The following is a 20,215-nucleotide window of genomic DNA, read 5'->3' on the forward strand; positions in this document are numbered from 1 at the left end:
TATGGTGGAAAATAAGTATTTGGTCAATAACAAAAGTTTCTCAATACTTTGTTATATACCCTTTGTTGGCAATGACAGAGGTCAAACATTTTCTGTAAGTCTTCACAAGGTTTTCACACAGTGTTGCTGGTATTTTGGCCCATTCCTCCATGCAGATCTCCTCTAGAGCAGTGATGTTTTGGGGCTGTCGCTGGGCAACACGGACTTTCAACTCCCTCCAAAGATGTTCTATGGGGTTGAGATCTGGAGACTGGCTAGGCCACTCCAGGACCTTGAAATGCTTCTTACGAAGCCACTCCTTCGTTGCCCGGGCGGTGTGTTTGGGATCATTGTCATGCTGAAAGACCCAGCCACGTTTCATCTTCCATGCCCTTGCTGATGGAAGGAGGTTTTCACTCAAAATCTCACGATACATGGCCCCATTCATTCTTTCCTTTACACAGATCAGTCGTCCTGGTCCCTTTGCAGAAAAACAGCCCCAAAGCATGATGTTTCCACCCCCATGCTTCACAGTAGGTATGGTGTTCTTTGGATGCAACTCAGCATTCTTTGTCCTCCAAACACGACGAGTTGAGTTTTTACCAAAAAGTTATATTTTGGTTTCATCTGACCATATGACATTCTCCCAATCTTCTTCTGGATCATCCAAATGCTCTCTAGCAAACTTCAGACGGGCCTGGACATGTACTGGCTTAAGCAGGGGGACACACCTGGCACTGCAGGATATGAGTCCCTTGCGGCGTAGTGAGTTACTGATGGTAGGCTTTGTTACTTTGGTCCCAGCTCTCTGCAGGTCATTCACTAGGTCCCCCCGTGTGGTTCTGGGATTTTTGCTCACCGTTCTTGTGATCATTTTGACCCCACGGGGTGAGATCTTGGGGTGGAGCCCCAGATCGAGGGAGATTATCAGTGGTCTTGTATGTTTTCCATTTCCTAATAATTGCTCCCACAGTCGATTTCTTCAAACCAAGCTGCTTACCTATTGCAGATTCAGTCTTCCCAGCCTGGTGCAGGTCTGCAATTTTGTTTCTGGTGTCCTTTGACAGCTCTTTGGTCTTGGCCATAGTGGAGTTTGGAGTGTGACTGTTTGAGGTTGTGGACAGGTGTCTTTTATACTGATAACAAGTTCAAACAGGTGCCATTAATACAGGTAACGAGTGGAGGACAGAGGAGCCTCTTAAAGAAGAAGTTACAGGTCTGTGAAAGCCAGAAATCTTGCTTGTTTGTAGGTGACCAAATACTTATTTTACACCATAATTTGCAAAGAAATTCATTAAAAAATTTCTGGATTTTTTCTCTCATTTTGTCTGTCAGAGTTGAAGTGTACCTATAGACAACAGGTGTAAATTATAGGCAATTAGCAAGACACCCCCAATAAAGGAGTGGTTCTGCATGTGGTAACAACAGACCACTTCTCAGTTCCTATGCTTCCTGGCTGATGTTTTGGTCACTTTTGAATAGCATGAGACGGAGTCTACAACCCACATAAGTGGCTCAGGTAGTGCAGCTCATCCAGGATGGCACATCAATGCGAGCTGTGGCAAGAAGGTTTGCTGTGTCTGTCAGGGTAGTGTCCAGAGCATGGAGGCGCTACCATGAGACAGGCCAGTACATCAGGAGCCGTGGAGGAGGCCGTAGGAGGGCAACAACCCAGCAGCAGGACCGCTACCTCCGCCTTTGTGCAAAGAGGAGCAGGAGGAGCACTGCCAGAGCCCTGCAAAATGACCTCCAGCAGGCCACAAATGTGCATGTGTCTGCTCAAACGGTCAGAAACAGACTCCATGAGGGTGGTACGAGGGCCCGACGTCCACAGGTTGGGGTTGTGCTTACAGCCCAACATCGTGCGGGACGTTTGGCATTTGCCAGAGAACACCAAGATTGGCAAATTCACCTCTGGCGCCCTGTGCTCTTCACAGATGAAAGCAGGTTCACACTGAGCACGTGACAGACGTGACAGAGTCTGGAGAAGCCGTGGAGTCATGGTCATGTCATCAGTCATGGTGTGGGGTGGCATTTCTTTGGGGGGCCGCACAGCCCTCCATGTGCTCGCCAGAGGTAGCCTGACTGCCATTAGGTACCGAGATGAGATCCTCAGACCCCTTCTGAGACCATATGCTGGTGCGGTTGGCCCTGGGTTCCTCCTAATGCAAGACAATGCTAGACCTCATGTGGCTGGAGTGTGTCAGCAGTTCCTGCAAGAGGAAGGCATTGATGCTATGGACTGGCCTGCCCGTTCCCCAGACCTGAATCCAATTGAGCACATTTGGGGCATCATGTCTCGCTCCATCCACCATGCCACGTTGCACCACAGACTGTCCAGGAGTTGGCGGATGCTTTAGTCCAGGTCTGGGAGGAGATCCTTCAGGAGACCATCCGCCACCTCATCAGGAGCATGCCCAGGCTTGTAGGGAGATCATACAGGCACGTGGAGGCCACACACACTACTGAGCCTCATTTTGACTTGTTTTAAGGACATTACATCAAAGTTGTATCAGCCTGTAGTGTGGTTTTCCACTTTAATTTTGAGTGTCACTCCAAATCCAGACCTCCATGGGTTGATAAATTTGATTTCCATTGATCATTTTTGTATGATTTTGTTGTCAGCACATTCAACTATGTAAAGAAAAAAGTATTTAATAAGAATATTTAATTCATTCAGATCTAGGATGTGTTATTTTAGTTTAATGTTAAGCCCTGCATGTTTTTTTTTCTTCAAAAGGCTGTTACTGTAGGCTGAATGATAGAACAGCTAGTTCCATGTTAAAATGTTTTGGGATGCATTTTCTCCATTGTTTTTGATGGTAGGCCACTCTTGTAGTCAAATAGTCACACTAGGCTACACGGCCGCTGTTAAAACTGTAACTTAAAGCAGGTATTGCCTCAGTGTTCACAGTAAAATTTGCTCAGTGCCGGGAACATTGGTCTTCACACCCATTAATCAGAGCACAGATAAAGCTTAGCAGTTGGAGCTGTTGCACTGTAGGCTATATATCACTCTGGGAGAAAGCAAACCCCAAAATAATTTTCCTCGTTCCGAGAGGCAGATTAAGCCGTAATTCTGTTTGAATTCAGAGAAGCGCCAGAGTGTGACCCCCCCCTCCCCCTCCTCATATCTATCCCTATCTTTTCACTCTCACATACACATACTCCCATTTTCTCTCTCCATCTCACTGCCCCTCTCTCTTTGTTTCTCTCACAACACACTCATTCACTCCCTAACTCATTCTCCCTCTCCCCATCAGTGCGGTTCTGCTGCTCAGTCAGAAGCAGTCTCTGGAGGATCTGAGGCAGACTGTCCAGTTGCTGCGCTGCACCGTGGCCAAGCTGGGCGCCCAGAAGGACCTGCTCGACCACAAGATGCAGGAGAATGAGGGCAAGGAGCTGCCCCCCATGGTCAACTACGAGGACGACGCGCGCTCAGTCAACTCCATGGTGCGTCAGTGTTGTTGATTTGTTGTTGGTTTTTAATTGGGAAGAACTTACTTGTCTAGCCTGGAATCCAAGCTGATATATCGATGGTGAACCATGGTGAAACAGAGCCTATCAGTGTGCATTTCAGGCTATTACTTGTCACTCAGACACAGCTTTGTAATAAGAAGGAATGCAGCACTTTCCACTCGGACTGACCCACGGTATGAACTTCTGTCCTGTCTTAGACCGTTTTGTGTCGAGCCAAACGGTCGTCTTTGCCGTGTTATTTAAATGCATTCCCCAGAGAGATGCTGTATATCGTTCTGAAGGCATCTATTGATTAGGTCAAATAAAAAGGTGTCGACTTTACAGACAAATGCTTACTCACGAGCCCATTCTCAACAGTGCAGAGTTAAAAAGTAAAACAAATATTAACGAAATTAAAAAGGAAATAGTAACACAATAACAAGGCTGTATACAAGGAGTACCAGTACCGAGTCAATGTGCAGGGGTACGAGGTAATTGAGGTAACACAGTATGTACATGTGGGTAGGGGTTGAAGTGACTAGGCAATCAGGATATATAATAAACAGAGTATCGGCAGCATATGTGTAAGTGTGTCGGTGTGTGTATGGCGTCAATATGCATGTGTGTATGTAGTGTGTGTGTGTGTGTGTGTGCGTAGAGTTTAGTGAGTGTGCAAGGGAGTCAGTGAAAAACAATTAAGATACATAAATAATAGAGGGGGTCAATGTAAATTTGATTAACTGTTCAGTAGTCTTATGGCTTGGGGGTGGAAGCTGTTCAGCTGCATTTCGGTCACAGATTCGGTGCTCCGGTAGCACTTGCAGAGAGAACAGCCTATGACTTGGGTGGCTGGAGTCTTCGACAGTTTTTAGGGCCTTCCTCTGATACCGCCTGTTATAGAGGTCCTGGATGGCAGGGAGTTCGGCCCCAGTGATGTACTGGGCCGTATGCACTACCCTCTGGAGCGCCTTGTGGTCGGATGCCGAGCAGTTTGCATACCAAGCGGTGATGCAGCCAGTCAAGATGTTCTCAGTGGCGCAGCTGTAGAACTTCTTGAAGATCTGAGGGCCCATGCCAAATCTTAACGCCTGTGTTGGTGTGTTTGGACCATGATAGGTCCTTAGTGATGTGGACACCAAGAAACTTGAAGCTCTCAACCCGCTCTACTACAACCCCGTCGATTTGAATGGGGTCATGTTCAGCCCTCCATTTCCTGTAAAACAGATTTCAGTGTCCCTGCATTATAATCACGGCCACTGGGAGCGCCGCATCTGGATGAGCATTTTCTTGTTTGCTTATAGCCCTATACAGCTCATTGAGTGTGGTCTTCGTGCCAGCATCGGTTTGTAATGGTAACTAGACAGCTACGAAAAATACAGGTGAAAACTCTTTCTAAATTGTATGGTCTACATTTAATAATTGGGTATTCTAACTCATCGCGCACCAGCGGTTGTTCATTTTTATTTATTTATAAGGGACAATGTACACATAATAAAGAGAGACAAAACCACCAACCCTGATCTTACGGGACTCTGCCGTTCTGTCCTGCCGATGCATAGAAAAGCAAGCTAGATGTATATTATCCAGGTCTTTGTTTAGCCACGACTCCCGAGAAGCATAGTATATTACAGTTCTTAATGTCCCGTTGATAGGATAGTCTCAAACGGAGCTCGTCCAGTTTATTCTCCAGCGATGGGACATTTGCCAGCTACAGTTAGACTACCAAACAAGTTAAATGTCTAAACCTCTGATTAAATGTTTTCCACACACATAGCTAGCTACAGTGCCTTCAGAAAGTATTCACACCCCTTGACTTTTTCCACATTATGTTACAGCCTGAATTTAAAATTGAAAAACAGATTAAAAAAAATATCACTGGCCTACACACAATACCCCATAATGTCGAAGTGGAATTATGTTTTTCGAAATGTATACATTCACTCAAATTTTGTGCACAAATTTGTTTACATCCCTGTTTGAGCATTTATCCTTTGCCAAGATAATCCATCCACCTGGCAGGTGTGGCATATCAAGAAGCGCATTAAACAGCATAAACATTACATAGGTGCGCCTTGTGCTGGGGACAATAAAAGGACACTCTAAAATGTGCAGTTTTGTCACACAACACAATGCCACAGATGTCTCAAGTATTGAAGGAGCGTGCGATTGGCATGCTGACTGCAGGAATGTCCACAAGAGCTGTTTCCAGATCATTTAATGTTAATTTCTCTACCATAAGCTGCCTCCAATGTCGTTTTAGAGAATTTGGCAGTACATCCAACCGGCCTCACAATCGTAGATGACGTGTAACCACGCCAGCCCAGGACCTTCACATCCGGCTTCATTACCTGCGGGATCTGAGCGTCTGAGACCAGCCACCCGAACAGCTGATGAAATTTAGGAACATTTCTGTCTGTAATAACGCCTTTTTGTGGGGGAAAACTCATTCTGATTGGCTGGGCCTGGCTCCCCAGTGGGTGGGCCTATGCCTCCCCAGTAGGTAGGCCTATGCCTCCCCAGTGGGTGGGCCTATGCCTAGATGTGAAATCCATAGATTAGGGCCTAATGAATTGATTTCCTTGTATGAACTGTAACTTGGTAAAATTGTTCAAATTGTTGCATGTGTGTGCTTAACAAGTCTCATAATAAGCTGCATTGACTCACTCTGTGTGCAATATAGTGTTTAACATGATTTTTGAATGAGTACCTCATCTCTGTACCCCACACATACAATTATCTGTATCAGTCAAGCAGTGAAGTTCAAGCACAAAAACCAGGGAGGTAATCCAATTCCTCACAAAGAAGGGCACCTATTGATAGATGGGTATATAAACATTAAAAAAAAGGATAAGGAATATTCCTTTGAGCATGGCGAAATTACTAATTGCACTTTGGATGGTGTATCAATACACCCAGTCACTAGATACAGGCGTCCTTCCTAACTCAGCTCCTGGAGAGGAAGGAAACCGCTCAATACTAACCTAGTTGACAGAGTGAAAAGGACACCTGTACAGAATAAAAATATTCTAAAATATTCATCCTTTTTGCAACAAGGCACTAAAGTAATAATGCAAAAAATGTGGCAGAGCAATTGACTTTTTGTCCTAAATACAAAGTGCTAAGTTTGGGGCAAATCCAGTACAACACATTACTGAGTACCACACTCCAGATTTTCAAGCATAGTGGTGGCTGCATCATGTTATGGGTATGCTTGTAATCGTTTAGGACTGGGGAGTTTTTCCATAATAAAAAATAAACGGAATGGAGCTGAGCACAGGCAAAATCGTAGAGGAAACTCTGGTTCAGACTGCTTTCCACCAGACACTAGGAGATGAATTCACATTTCAGCAGGACAATAAACTAAAACACAAGACCAAATCTACACTGGAATTGCTTACCAAGAAGACAGTGAGTGGCCAAGTTAGTTTTGACTTAAATCTGCTTGAAAATCTATGGCAAGACTTAAATGGTTACCCATGAAGACGCATAGCCATAATTGCTGCCAAGGGTGATGCTAACATGTATTGAATACTTATGTAAATGAGACATTTCTGTATTTCATTTTCAATCAATTTGTAAGCATTTCGAAAAACATGTTTTCACTTTGTCATTATCAGGTATTGTGTGAAGATGGGTGAGAGAGAAAAAATGTATCAGGCTGTAACACAACAAATGTGGAATAAGTCAAAGTGTATGAATACTTTCTGAAGGCACTGTATGTGTAGCCTACTTGGACAACGGATCCCCACTTTTCCCATTCTCCCACAAATAGCCTAAGCCACAGGACTTATCGCAGGCTCATATTTCCCTACGGGAGAGCATTGCGAATCGTAGGTCGGGATTTTTGACCTGGTTAAATGTACATTGAACAACGTAGCTTTTTGGCATGTTTTGTTATTTCTGTTTAAGTGAGTTTGCTCTGTTTCAATGGTGATTTTTTTGTTGGTTTCCCCAAGTTGTGGTCGAGGGGAATTCGTCCTTATCACGTGAATATCGTATCAGTTGATAGAACATTCCAAATGACCATGAAAATGATTACATCACAATACTCGGCAGCCATTGCGAGTGTACTTATGAGTTTAGCAGTCAAATTGTCAGGGTTAGAGCTTCTATGACCGTTCTATTCATTCTGTGCATGGTCCTGTACATTTTCATTGTATTGTGTAGGTCAGTATGTTTTTTTTTTTTTTTTGTCTTCTGCTGTCTCCAAGGACATATTCATTCAGACTACTGAAATGTTTTTTTGTTTTTTTCTTAAGGACAATGCTGTGCCTGCCCATCTGGGGAGATGAAATGTGACAGTGTGTCTGTGTGTCAATCAGGTTTCTGTTTAAAAGACGATGGTGTCATAGAAAACCAGTTCAGAATGATGTTGCGTACTAGTTTTCCATTGACTTAGTCCTTTTAGTGAAATGGGAAACATATTTCATTGACATTGAGATGTTTGACTTTGAATGGGGCAACGTATGAGCGCGACATACAAAGCCTTGTGTTGACTGGTATGTGAGATGATTTAGTGCTGTTGAGCCTCCTTTTGGGCTTCAGCTCTCTCTGCAGATAGCTGGGTGAACAGAGGAGGGCAGTGTGAGCACATAGGGATCACTCTAACCCTCCCGAACATACAGTACAGTCAGGTTTTCTATATTGGGCTTGTTCAATTGTTAATGCTTGACTGCTTATCAGTCTAACATATTTCTCTGTCATTTTTAGGACAAAGGCAAAGACAAGATATCAAAGTTTGACACCTTGCGTCATTCCATCGCCGGTATCATCCGCTCTCCGAAATCTGTCCTTGGCTCATCATCTGTAGGTTCTGAAGTCTGTTATTTCAAAAATTGTTTTTAAAACCATTGTTTGTGTTGCCTTGTGTAGTGAGTGTGGAAAATATGTTGTGTATCGTACACATTGCATTCCAATTGTGAATGATCTGTTTTATCACGTCTCGTCAACAACATGTCCTTTTCTGAGTGGAGTGACACAGATCCTCCAGCTGTCTTGACTGACAATTGAAGAGTAATTCACAATTGATCCCTAACTGTCATTATCATATCATCATAATATCATATTTCATTCCGTCGTACGTGTCCAGCAGTTTTTTGACGTGATCCCGACCAGTGAGAAGCCCCTGGGGGACCAGGAGTGGTACCACGGGGCCATCCCCAGGACCGAGGCCCAGGAGCTGCTCAAACAGCAAGGCGACTTCCTGGTCCGGGAGAGCCATGGCAAGCCTGGCGAGTATGTCCTGTCTGTCTTCTCCGACGGACAACGGAGACACTTCATCATCCAGTTTGCAGACGTGAGTTCTACGCGTTCAGTTGTGAATAAAAGCTGTTTGTCTCCCTGCAGAGCAATTGGGTTTCGGCAGTATAAGAGACAAAAAAAAAGGATGTCTTCGGGTATATTTGATGCGATGATGTGCGTCAGCCAATGATTACTTTGTGTCTGTTACATATACAGAGATACAAGTTCACAGGCAACTTGGTACGAACTGAAACTATTTGACAAGGAATTCTACGGTTCATTGATTCCGATGGCAGTCACAAGTAATGCTGTTAGTAATTGCTTGTGAAGTTATAAGATTTCCGTAAAAACGAAAGATGATGATTAGCAAATATTTTGAATGCATTAATGACTAAGTCAGTAGCCTTGCAGTTAGTCTTCCCTGAGATTGGAAGATTGGGAGTTTAATCCCCAGCCGAGTCGTACCAAAATGGTACTCAGCATTACGGAGATGGATTGGAGGTAAGGCCAATGAGCTGTTCTGGCTTTGCACAAGTCTTTCTTTTTTTTTACCTACTTTCTGCTCTTTGTCCGCAGAACCAGTATCGTTTTGAAGGCACTGGCTTCCCGACCATTCCTCAGTTAATTGAACACCATTACACCACAAAGCAAGTCATTACCAAGAAGTCAGGGGTGGTGCTTTTAAACCCAGTCGTCAAGGTAAAACATTTTCTCTCATATCCATGTTCATTCACCATGTGATGTAGATCAGAAGTCAGTGGGAGTTGTCCCAACAGGGATGGGAAATGTAATTATTACAACAACCATCAAGCTGTCTTGGAGGCCTTTTAATGGCACACTGTAAAACTCGTTAATATGCTCAGGTTGTCCAGAAGCGTCTGGTGTTAGACTAATAGACGTTCAGAAATAAGCCCCGTCAATTTCAAAATGAGCATTCACATTTACATTTGATGCTTCCAAAACAGGAAAAGGATAGCAAGCAACACCCACGTCTCAAGTCGTTTTCAGCGACATCAGTGGTCTAGGCTCTATAACTATTAGTCCTAGTTGTACCTTACGAATAGGGCCCCGACTCTTGGCCCTAAATCATGATATTAAAGGTTCTGAAGTTCTTATTTACATTTTCATAAAGTTTTTGTCATTTAGCAGATGCTCTTATCCAGAGCGACTAACGGTAGTGAGTGCATGCATGCATTTTCATACTGGTCCCTCGTGGGAATCAGACCCACAACCCTGGCGTTGCGAGCGCCACGCTCTACCAAACTGAGTCACGGAATAAACATACATCGGTTTGTATGACTGCCGTGGTGCTTTTGTACTCGGCTCTCATTTCAGTCAGTTTTCACCAAGTCCTTCATTTGAGATGCATTACTTTTTTACAGGCTCTCTCACTGAGACTCATTATGTACACATCCACTATCTACCGCTGGTACTCGCAACTTTTAATTGATTGATTTTCCGACGTTCTGACATACCGCATCATCTCAGCGTTATTTGATGTTTTGTTCCGCAGGTTATGGCCATATCCTGAAATATAGTGAGAATCTGACATCAAGTAAATATTTCAGTTTTAATAAGTACTGTGCTGTGATCACAGTTGAACATCTTTCTGGAGGTTAAGTTCTAACTACACTTGCCACAATTTAATGAAACATACTCCAATCGGGCTTTTCAGTCCTCTGTATTAAATGACAGTGATCATAATGTGCTCCAAAAGATTCCTTGGCTATTTTAGCCATGGACGCTGTTAACCTCTGGTTTCCTGACCTGTATGACATCTTTCACGGCACATTTCTCATGTATAGGCTCGTAGTGCAAATGTATTTTAATATCCGCTATGTGCTGCAACTGGATCCAATATGCCTGGCGTTTTCTCGATAGAGGGAAATAAGTCAACACTTTCAATAGCCAGGTTTAATCATAAAGAAGTGTTAGAGTCCTCCTAAGCTACCCGGTTGGTGTTGAACATAATGGTGTTTTAATTGCCCCAGCCATTACGAACACAGGGTTAATGGTTGTTGTCATTACTACTGTATTGGGTCTGCTGAAGCCGCCGAACACTAAGTGTTTTTAAATAGTCTTTTTGTGAGCACTTCATGGCAAAGCGGTGACATTTTCCCATTAGGCACCACATCGCACTTGGAAGATTGGATCATTATTTTTATTCAATGAGACTGGCCATTGGAATGTGTTATGTTTAGCTGGGCCATTATTTTCTTGCTCCGTGAAAATGTTTTTGAGGCATCAAGGTTTTTGTGGCTGAAGTAATTGTTTCTCGGTTTTATAGGAATTTTGATCATACAATAGTCAGTCGATGCTTTGTTACACAGTAGCGTGTGTGTGTGTGTGTGTGTGTGTGTGTGTGTGTGTGTGTGTGTGTGTGTGTGTGTGTGTGTGTGTGGATGTTTTGTATTTGGTGTTTACATTGCCTGTGTTTTGTTCCATCTTTCGTAGGATAAAAAATGGATACTCAACCATGAGGATGTTCTTCTTGGAGAGCTCCTTGGCAAAGTTAGTGGGTTTTGGATATCCTCTTTGTGTTCCCCACACCTGTAGGACAGAGGTGGTTGTTTTTTGGTTGTTAAATTAATATATACTAAACAAACTTTTGTTACTGTATCTCTGTTTTTTTTTCTTTGTTCTTAGGGCAACTTTGGTGAGGTATTCAAAGGAACATTGCGGGACAAGACTCCTGTTGCAGTCAAGACATGTAAAGAGGATCTTCCACAGGAGCTGAAGATTAAGTTCCTATCAGAAGCCAGGTGAGAGGAGCAATATATCCTGCAATATAGTGGAGGGAAATGTCCGCCATCAGTCGCAGGTCCCTTTTTTAAGTGCCTAGAAACATCTGTTCACTCATATTTGACATTTATTTACCTGAACAAACTTTTAGTCTGGTGTTTTAGAGTTCTGACAAATGTGTAACTGTCTCGTACTGTCAAATGTTGCTGCTACAGGATCCTGAAGCAGTATGACCACGCCAACATTGTGAAGCTGATAGGCGTCTGCACACAACGGCAGCCTATTTACATTGTGATGGAGCTCGTGTCAGGTAAGTCCAGTAGCGTACAGTACTGCCATACAGAAACAAACTTTTTTGGGACATAACTCCGTTGATGTCCCCCCCCCCCCGAATGTTACAATTCTGAACATAGATTTTGATATCTTATTGGAAGGAGGGGACTTCTTGTCGTTCCTCCGGAAGAAGAAGGAAGACCTGAAGACCAAACAGCTGGTGAAGTTTTCTTTAGATGCTGCTGCAGGAATGGCTTACCTCGAGCTCAAAAACTGCATCCACAGGTATTGGTTTACGTGTGCTGTATGTTCATTATTCTGCATCGAGTATTCCAACCAAATAGACCTATCTGTCTAACGTTCAAGAGATTGTCCATGCGTTGAACAGAATTTCAGTTCAGCTGTTCTTATTTTTACTCATGGGTCCTGTTAATGGTACAACATTTTATACATGAAACCTCTTGCCCTAGCAGCAAGCCCACTCCATTTTCAAACCTAACTACAATTCCATGATCCCCCCCCTCCCCCCGAAGTAAGATATGTGAGAGGACAACATGGATCTCTCGCTGCTTAACATGGTTTACAACACTATCAGCTTTGATAGTAACACCTTGAGCTCTGAGCCATTTCTCTATGCTGGCTAATTTGAGATTGTGTTTTCAGGTGAAAACTATTTCCACCAAGCCAGATAGTGATAGCAAGAGAAAGTGAGGTGCTGCTGCTGCTGCTGCAATCAGTCTTACATTTCTCTTAGCACAGCGGGTCTATCAAATCATCTCCGGTGCATTGCTCTTACTTATCTCACCGGGACCAGTGCCCCTGAGTGACAGCCTAATTTGGCCCAACTCCGCGGCTTAGTGCTGGCAGTCAGCAGAAACGCCAGGAGAAGTTCTTTGAAAAATAAACTCAGCAAAAAAAGAAACGTCCTCTCACTGTCAACTGCGTTTATATTCAGCAAACTTAACATGTGTAAATATTTGTATGAACATAACAAGATTCAACAACTGAGACATAAACTGAATAAGTACCACAGACATGTGACTAACAGAAATGAAATAATGTGTCTCTGAACAAAGGGGGGTCAAAATCAAAAGTAACAGTCAGTATCTGGTGTGGCCACCAGCTGCATTAAGTACTGCAGTGCATCTCCTCCTCATGGACTACACCAGATTTGCCAGTTCTTGCTGTGAGATGTTACCCCACTCTTCTACCAAGGCACCTGCATGTTCCCGGACATTTCGGGGGGGGAATGGCCCTAGCCCTCACCCTCCTATCCAACAGGTCCCAGACATGCTCAATGGGTTTGAGATCCGGGCTCTTCGCTGGCTATGACAGAACACTGACATTCCTGTCTTGCAGGAAATCATGCACAGAATGAGCAGTATGGCTGGTGGCATTGTCATGCTGGAGGGTCATGTCAGGATGAGCCTGCAGGAAGGGTACCACACGAGGGAGGAGGATGTCTTCCCTGTAACGCACAGCATGGAAATTGCAACAAGCTCAGTTCGATGATGCCCCAGACCATGACGGACTCTCCACCTCCAAATCGATCCCGCTCCAGAGTACAGGCCTCGGTGTAACGCTCATTCCTTCGAGGATAAACGCGAATCCGACCATCACCCCTGGTGAGACAAAACCACGTCTCGTCAGTGAAGAGCACTTTTTGCCAGTCCTGTCTGGTCCAGCGACGGTGGGTTTGTGCCCATAGGCAACGTTGTTGCCTGTGATGTCTGGTGAGGACCTGCCTTACAACAGGCCTACAAGCCCTCAGTCCAGCCTCTCTCAGCCTATTGCGGACAGTCTGAGCACTGATGGAGGGATTGTGCGTTCCTGGTGTAATTCGAGCAGTTGTTGTTGCCATCCTGTACCTGTCCCGCAGGTGTGATGTTCGGATGTACCGATCCTGTGCAGGTGTTGTTACACGTTGTCTGCCACAGCTGTCCGTCCTGTCTCTCTGTACACTGTCTTAGACGTCTCACAGCACAGACATTGCAAGATATTGCCCTGGCCACATCTCCAGTCCTCATGCCTCCTTGCAGCATGCCTAAGGCACGTTCACGCAGATGAGCAGGGACCCTGGGCATCTTTCTTTTGGTGTTTTTCAGAGTCGGTAGGAAGGCCTCTTTAGTGTCCTAAGTTTTCATAACTGTGACCTTAATTGCCTACCGTCTGTAAGCTGTTAGTGTCTTAACGACCGTTCCACAAGAATGGGAAACCGTGTTTAAACCCTTTTACCATGAAGATCTGTGAAGTTATTTGGATTTTTACGAATGATCTTTGGAAGACAGGGTCCTACAAAAGGGATTTTTCTTTTTTTGCTGAGTTTATATTGAGTATCTGTAGTCCTCCTCACAGAGGGGCTGTGCAATTGAAACGGGGGGGATACAGGGCTCAATTTGAACATGCCGCATGCACACACTCTTGCGCATACTTACACACAAACCTGTGATTTGTGTATACACACACACACAGAGATGGTACAGGGCCATCCCATCCACCTGCAGCAGGGCCCAAACTATCTGTTGGATGAGTTTTCTCTTTGTAGATTATAAATGTTCACATCATCTGATTTACAGACAGTATGGTGACCTTTAACCTACATGTACCGTAGTAGTTGAGATCCCCGTCTGTCCCGACTCATGTACATGTGTTTTTAGGTGTCCTGATTTGCCTACTATTTAAGTCATTTATTGAATGGCCCATTGTTAATATGTACATTAAAATGGTTATTCATATGGCTAGCATCTGTCACTATCAGCAGGCTCTACCACTACATCCATTCACTTTGTTCTGTAAATATTCTGATCTAGCTACTGCACCCAGTGTGTCTGTGCGGTGTCTGTACGGTGTCTGTGCGTGCGCATAAATTGCTTGTTTGATGGAGATGTTGAGGCGGGCAGCAAATAACGGCGAGAACGGCTATCTAGCTGAACGCTATGTTGCCAGTCTTGTCATGGTATAGAAACTATTGACTAATACTTCTCTGAGAGCAATGGTTTCCGTTGAAATGCCTGTTAAATGTTGTGGTCATGAGTGACTGTTCGTTCACGTAAAGTGATATTGTAGCTCCGTCTGTCTCCCACAGGGATCTGGCTGCCAGGAACTGTCTGGTGGGAGAGAGCAACCTGCTGAAGATCAGCGACTTTGGGATGTCGAGACAAGAGGATGATGGGATATACTCGTCGTCCGGCCTCAAACAGATCCCCATCAAGTGGACGGCTCCAGAGGCATTAAATTATGGTAAAACTGCGTGGCTTTACTTTTTCACCAATTTCGTTATCAAACCTCCAAATAGATTTGTCATTATGTGCTTAACTGCAACACTGGCCTAACCGCATAACACTGGCCTAACCGCATAACACTGGCCTAACCCCATAACACTGGCCTAACCCCATAACACTGGCCTAACCCCATAACACTGGCCTAACCCCATAACACTGGCCTAACCCCATAACACTGGCCATAACCCCATAACACTGGCCATAACCCCATAACACTGGCCTAGCCCCATAACACTGGCCTAGCCCCATAACACTGGCCTAGCCCCATAACACTGGCCTAGCCCCATAACACTGGCCTAGCCCCATAACACTGGCCTAGCCCCATAACACTGGCCTAGCCCCATAACACTGGCCTAGCCCCATAACACTGGCCATAACCCCATAACACTGGCCATAACCCCATAACACTGGCCTAGCCCCATAACACTGGCCTAGCCCCATAACACTGGCCTAGCCCCATAACACTGGCCTAGCCCCATAACACTGGCCTAACCCCATAACACTGGCCTAACCCCATAACACTGGCCTAGCCCCATAACACTGGCCTAGCCCCATTACACTGGCCTAACCCCATTACACTGGCCTAACCCCATTACACTGGCCTAACCCAGCTAAATGCAACTACAGTAGTTGGTATTTAGGGACAAAAACAGCTGTTGTGTTTTTTTGGAGTATATGATTTGAAGTCTGCAGAAGGTAGCATAGCTTTTTGATGACACAACATCCCCAACATGTCACCACATTTCTTCTCCAATACATGGTGGCTGAGAGTGTTGTTGTTGTTCCAGGGAGATACAGCTCGGAGAGTGACGTGTGGAGCTATGGGATCCTCTTATGGGAAACGTTTAGTCTCGGAGTGTGTCCTTACCCTGGGATGACCAACCAGCAGGCCAGAGAGCAAGTGGAGAAAGGTAAGGAGACGTCCCTCCGAAAGGTTCAGAGTGTCGTCTTGATTTCCTTGTCTGACAGAATATCTGTGTTAGCTTGGTAGCCGGATCCGTTTGTGCTTTAGCCAACTCCTCTGTTGTTGATTTTTTTAGGCCAGTGGCCAGAGGAGTATGTGCTCCAGTATTTTGTTGGAGCCTCTTTTTATTTATTTTTTATCTCGACAAGATCGTTTAACCGATTGTATCTTATGATTTTGCCTGTTTCTAGAGATTTGCTAATGATATCGGACACCACATATGACCATTAGTGGTCTGATGAAGGCATTTCTGACTGGTAACAGTCTTTAAGAATGAATGAACGGTGTACTAATTAGGTATAAAACTGAAGGTAATGAGGGAATTCAAAAGACTACGCCACCATAATTATGCATTGACCATCGAGTGAGTCCTCATGCATTGGATTTGGCCAGTCGTGAAGAGAACCGCATTGGTTGGTAATTTGTTTTCCAACCTTATACCCCTGATTATCCTGCCTCGATCCATCCTAGGAAGTTCACTGAAAGTGTGTCTGTCTGTCTTTCACACCCATCTTAGGCTACAGAATGTCCTGTCCACAAAAGTGCCCTGATGAGGTTTACAAAGTCATGCAGAAGTGCTGGGAGTACAAGCCTGAAATCCGGCCAAAGTTTGCCGACCTTCAGAAAGAACTGGCCTCGGTCAAGAAAAAATAGCACCCAGGTAGGGGAAGGGGGGACCAAGTCATGCATCACCTCCAGGGAATCATCCCCTTACAACCCCAAGTAAACACCACAGAACGTTACGTCCTTGATGCTACTTGTCTTGATTGTATTTACGGTTTATACTTTGTCACAAAATCACTGTGTTATTTGCCTATGCAACTGTTTTGAGCCATTATCGAGGAGAGAGGTCTCTGCTTCGCTTGGATCATTGTCAAAATACGACCGTATTTCTTTTTAAACCTGGTGTTCTTTTATTCCTGTTCCTTTCTTTCACCGCTTACTGAACCACAGTAAACTTCAGGTATTTTGGAGCAAAACCATGCAAACTTGGAAAGATTATGTGTAAAATACATAACACGATCATGCTCCGTTGCGCGTACAGTGAGCTCCAACCGTACTGGGACAGTGACAAATGATACAAATTATATTTGTGCCTTCAGGATTATCTGTAATCGTGGTACCATCCACATTAATACAGAAGTGTTGAGAAGCAAATTATATTCATATTTACAATAAAAGTGACTCCAAAATGGCGCAATACATTATTTACCATTCATTTCTATTGGGCCCAAAATAATCTGAAACAACCACATTAAACAGCAAATGCGTCCACAAACTTGATGTAGACATTGTGTGCTATGAATATGGGACAAAATACTTAACTTTTTACTGTCTTAATTCTTTTGGTGCCCTAAAATGGGGCGACTATGTACAAAAAGTACTGTATTTTCGATTCTCTCAATTTGGATTAAAAAAAATACCCTCAAATTAAAGCTGACAGTCTGCACTTTAACCTCAGTCATTGTATCATTTAAAACCCAAAGTGCAGGAGTACAGAGCCAAAACAACAACAAATGTGTCACTGTCCCAATACTTTGAGTTTACTGTATGACTTCTGCTGTTGCTCATCATTCATTCATAGCCACAATAATGAACGTTTTCCAAATGTTTTTTTTGTGTTTTTTTTTAGGGCCCTGAGTTTGGTCCTGTTAAGGTAGCAAGGTTCCGTGTAGCTGTGCAACCTCCAAAACAGACAGAAAAGGTAGATGCACTCTGTAGCTCATTTCAGTCTTTAGACAGATTGCATATGAGTGTTCTGTTGTTCTCTTTACCAGCAGATCATACCTAGGGGGTTATTATTGTATGTCTCAAGCTTGACTTTTCGACTTTCCAGGAAGAGAAATACTTCTAGCTGAAAGTCTTGTTTGTGATGATTTTGAGATCAGCTACAATGTCTTTCCAAAGAGCAAGTATTCTCTTCACTCACACCATTCAATCTCAGAAACCTTTTCAGTTTAACATAAGGATGAGTGCAATTTGTTACACCACTTTCCTATAATTATTCAGGCTATATAATGCAGAAATATTGCAATAATACTGCCTTAATTATAAAGTGAATGAATGTCTAAGTTTTGTAATTAATACAATTTTACTTTTAATTATTTAATTTAAAGACCCTCCAGATTGCTGCCTCATTTCTAAGTATTGGTCTCGGTCAGTTGTTACAACCTCAATAGTTTTGTATGATCTGAAAATTAGAATGTGTCGTAACTGTACTATCTGACGTTTCGCATTTTGTGTCAAAAACAGTCCGCTGTTACATTAGCCATGACAGTTAAGGAACTCCATGCATTCATTTGTGGTATTTTCTACTTCAAACAGACAATTATTTTTGGTGAAACACAATTGTAAATCGTTGAAAGACATTGCATTCAGTAATGTACAGTGAACTAGTTTATTAAGTATACTTAGGGCCAGTTTTATCTGACCATGCATCATGACAAGATAAAACTCTGGGACCTAGGGCTCGAATCAATCTGATTCGCAGAAGATCGGCGGTATGGCGTGATTGAAATGTAAAGATCATTTTTAATTGAGCCGACATATGCAGCGTTTACCAGGAATGTTGCCTTTTAAATTTAAAACATGCTTTACCGCAACACAGATTGAATTCAGCCCCTAGGCCTAGTCAATAACTATGGGCTCCAGTTTTTCCTGGCTCTTTAGTGAATTAGCTATTCCAGTCGCTTCTGTATTCGGTCATTCCTCTAAGGCTGCCATCTTGACTTCATGTAGCCAAGCTCCTTGCCATTTTGTGCTGACAGTCCAGGTGTGTGTCTTTTTAAAAGCATCTTCTGTGAATTAAACATCACATCCATCCATCTCACTTCTTGTCTTTCGAATTTTACAAACATTCCTCTTCCTGTATTTTGTAAATACTTGTAGATGCTATAACCTTTTTCTACATAGTTTTTTTAAAATACTAATCTGAGAAAAAAATGCAATCATGCAAATGTAGGTCACTCTTTAGGATTGTTTCTTCCAATGGTTTATTTTGATAAAGAAAACGTTGTCTGTTTTGCGTCTGCATGATTCATTTGTACATTTTTAGTATGTATAAAAGATATTTGGAAAGATCCTCCCGTTTCAATGTCAAACTGTCATGACCTCGTCTGTTGTCTCTCCAATGACATCCTATTTACCATGTAGTGCACAAAGTTGCCGTTTGTAGACTGGAGTAACAGTTATTCAGTGGTTTCTCCAGTCAAATTACCTCCAGATTGGTTTTCTTGCGTTACAGCTTTAGTTGTAAACCCCCCCAAAAAAACATTGATTTGTACGTTTATTTTTTATATTAACATGGTCTTTAATAACAAAAAAGTTGTAGAATGAAATGGGTGCTTACATCATAACTACTGGTTGAGCTCAATATATTTCTGTTTCAACAAATTTAAGGCATACACCTTTTTAGTAACCCTTTTATTTATTTGAGACACTAAAATAGTATCCTCAGCATTTTGTATCTCGTTAGTGTATTAAGATATTTTCCAGTGTTTTGTTTTTATAGAATTTGTTTTCTATTTGTATTATTCTCATGCAAAGTGACCAAGTCTAGATTTTCCCATGCGTAGTTGGAGATTCACCTCTACACTACTGGCCAATGCATGATATGCAAACCATTATTACATCGGTGTTGAATGGAATTGTAATTTCTTTTGTTACTCATGTTTTTTTTAGTGACTGTAATTCTGCTTCACAATTCAATGTGAATGCCTCGTGCTGTATCATCGTTTATTTACTCCAAGGCCAACTTTACAGCATTCCAAAGTATGTGCGTTATTGAGCGCTTTTCCTAAAGTATATTGCTAATATTTGAGTCTGTGTCAGACTAATTTAAAGGGCTGGGATATTTATTGCCACAATAGAGACCTTTTATATATTTTGATTGCACCTTTGGCCATGTTAAAGACACTATCAGAAAAGGCACACTAGTACCTGTTGTGTTCATTGTTTAGCTCAACATGCTTCCCTTTTAATAAAGACACTAAAGTTTAAAATATATATATATATATATATATATATATATATATATATATATATATATATATATATATATATATATATATATATATATATATATATATATATATATAAAAAAAAGTGGACAATGCACTGGATTTAAGTAATTCTCAAATTAATGTTACACGGTTACCCCACTTCAGAGTAAGAATTGAAAAATGTGCTTAACTGTTTTCCCCTTGTTAATAATCAAATCTCATGTCCTGTTTTTTTTTTAATACTGTGTACTTGCAATAAATCTCTCTTGGCTCTT

The 20,215-nt window shown here is 42.8% G+C and overlaps 1 protein-coding gene across 2 annotated transcripts in view; it reads left to right on the forward strand.

Moving 5' to 3' along the window:
* fer (fer tyrosine kinase) overlaps nucleotides 1-19,940 on the forward strand; it is a 35,797-nt gene extending 15,857 nt beyond the window's left edge. Inside the window, exons 9-19 of one of the 2 annotated variants that reach the window (XM_021602980.3) lie at nucleotides 3,243-3,432; nucleotides 8,149-8,244; nucleotides 8,528-8,734; nucleotides 9,256-9,378; nucleotides 11,134-11,190; nucleotides 11,326-11,441; nucleotides 11,637-11,731; nucleotides 11,856-11,979; nucleotides 14,780-14,934; nucleotides 15,764-15,886; nucleotides 16,457-19,940. In XM_021602980.3, the coding sequence (XP_021458655.1) occupies nucleotides 3,243-3,432; nucleotides 8,149-8,244; nucleotides 8,528-8,734; nucleotides 9,256-9,378; nucleotides 11,134-11,190; nucleotides 11,326-11,441; nucleotides 11,637-11,731; nucleotides 11,856-11,979; nucleotides 14,780-14,934; nucleotides 15,764-15,886; nucleotides 16,457-16,593 (1,423 nt within the window). In that variant the 3' untranslated portion in view covers nucleotides 16,594-19,940. The remainder of the gene's footprint in view (nucleotides 1-3,242; nucleotides 3,433-8,148; nucleotides 8,245-8,527; nucleotides 8,735-9,255; nucleotides 9,379-11,133; nucleotides 11,191-11,325; nucleotides 11,442-11,636; nucleotides 11,732-11,855; nucleotides 11,980-14,779; nucleotides 14,935-15,763; nucleotides 15,887-16,456) is intronic. The other variant, XM_021602981.3, reaches the window with a different exon arrangement.
* The last annotated feature ends 275 nt before the right edge of the window (nucleotides 19,941-20,215 follow it).

Source organism: Oncorhynchus mykiss, chromosome 5 (genome assembly GCF_057628025.1).
Source record: "Oncorhynchus mykiss isolate SJ-2025 chromosome 5, ASM5762802v1, whole genome shotgun sequence".
Lineage (NCBI taxonomy): Eukaryota > Metazoa > Chordata > Actinopteri > Salmoniformes > Salmonidae > Oncorhynchus > Oncorhynchus mykiss.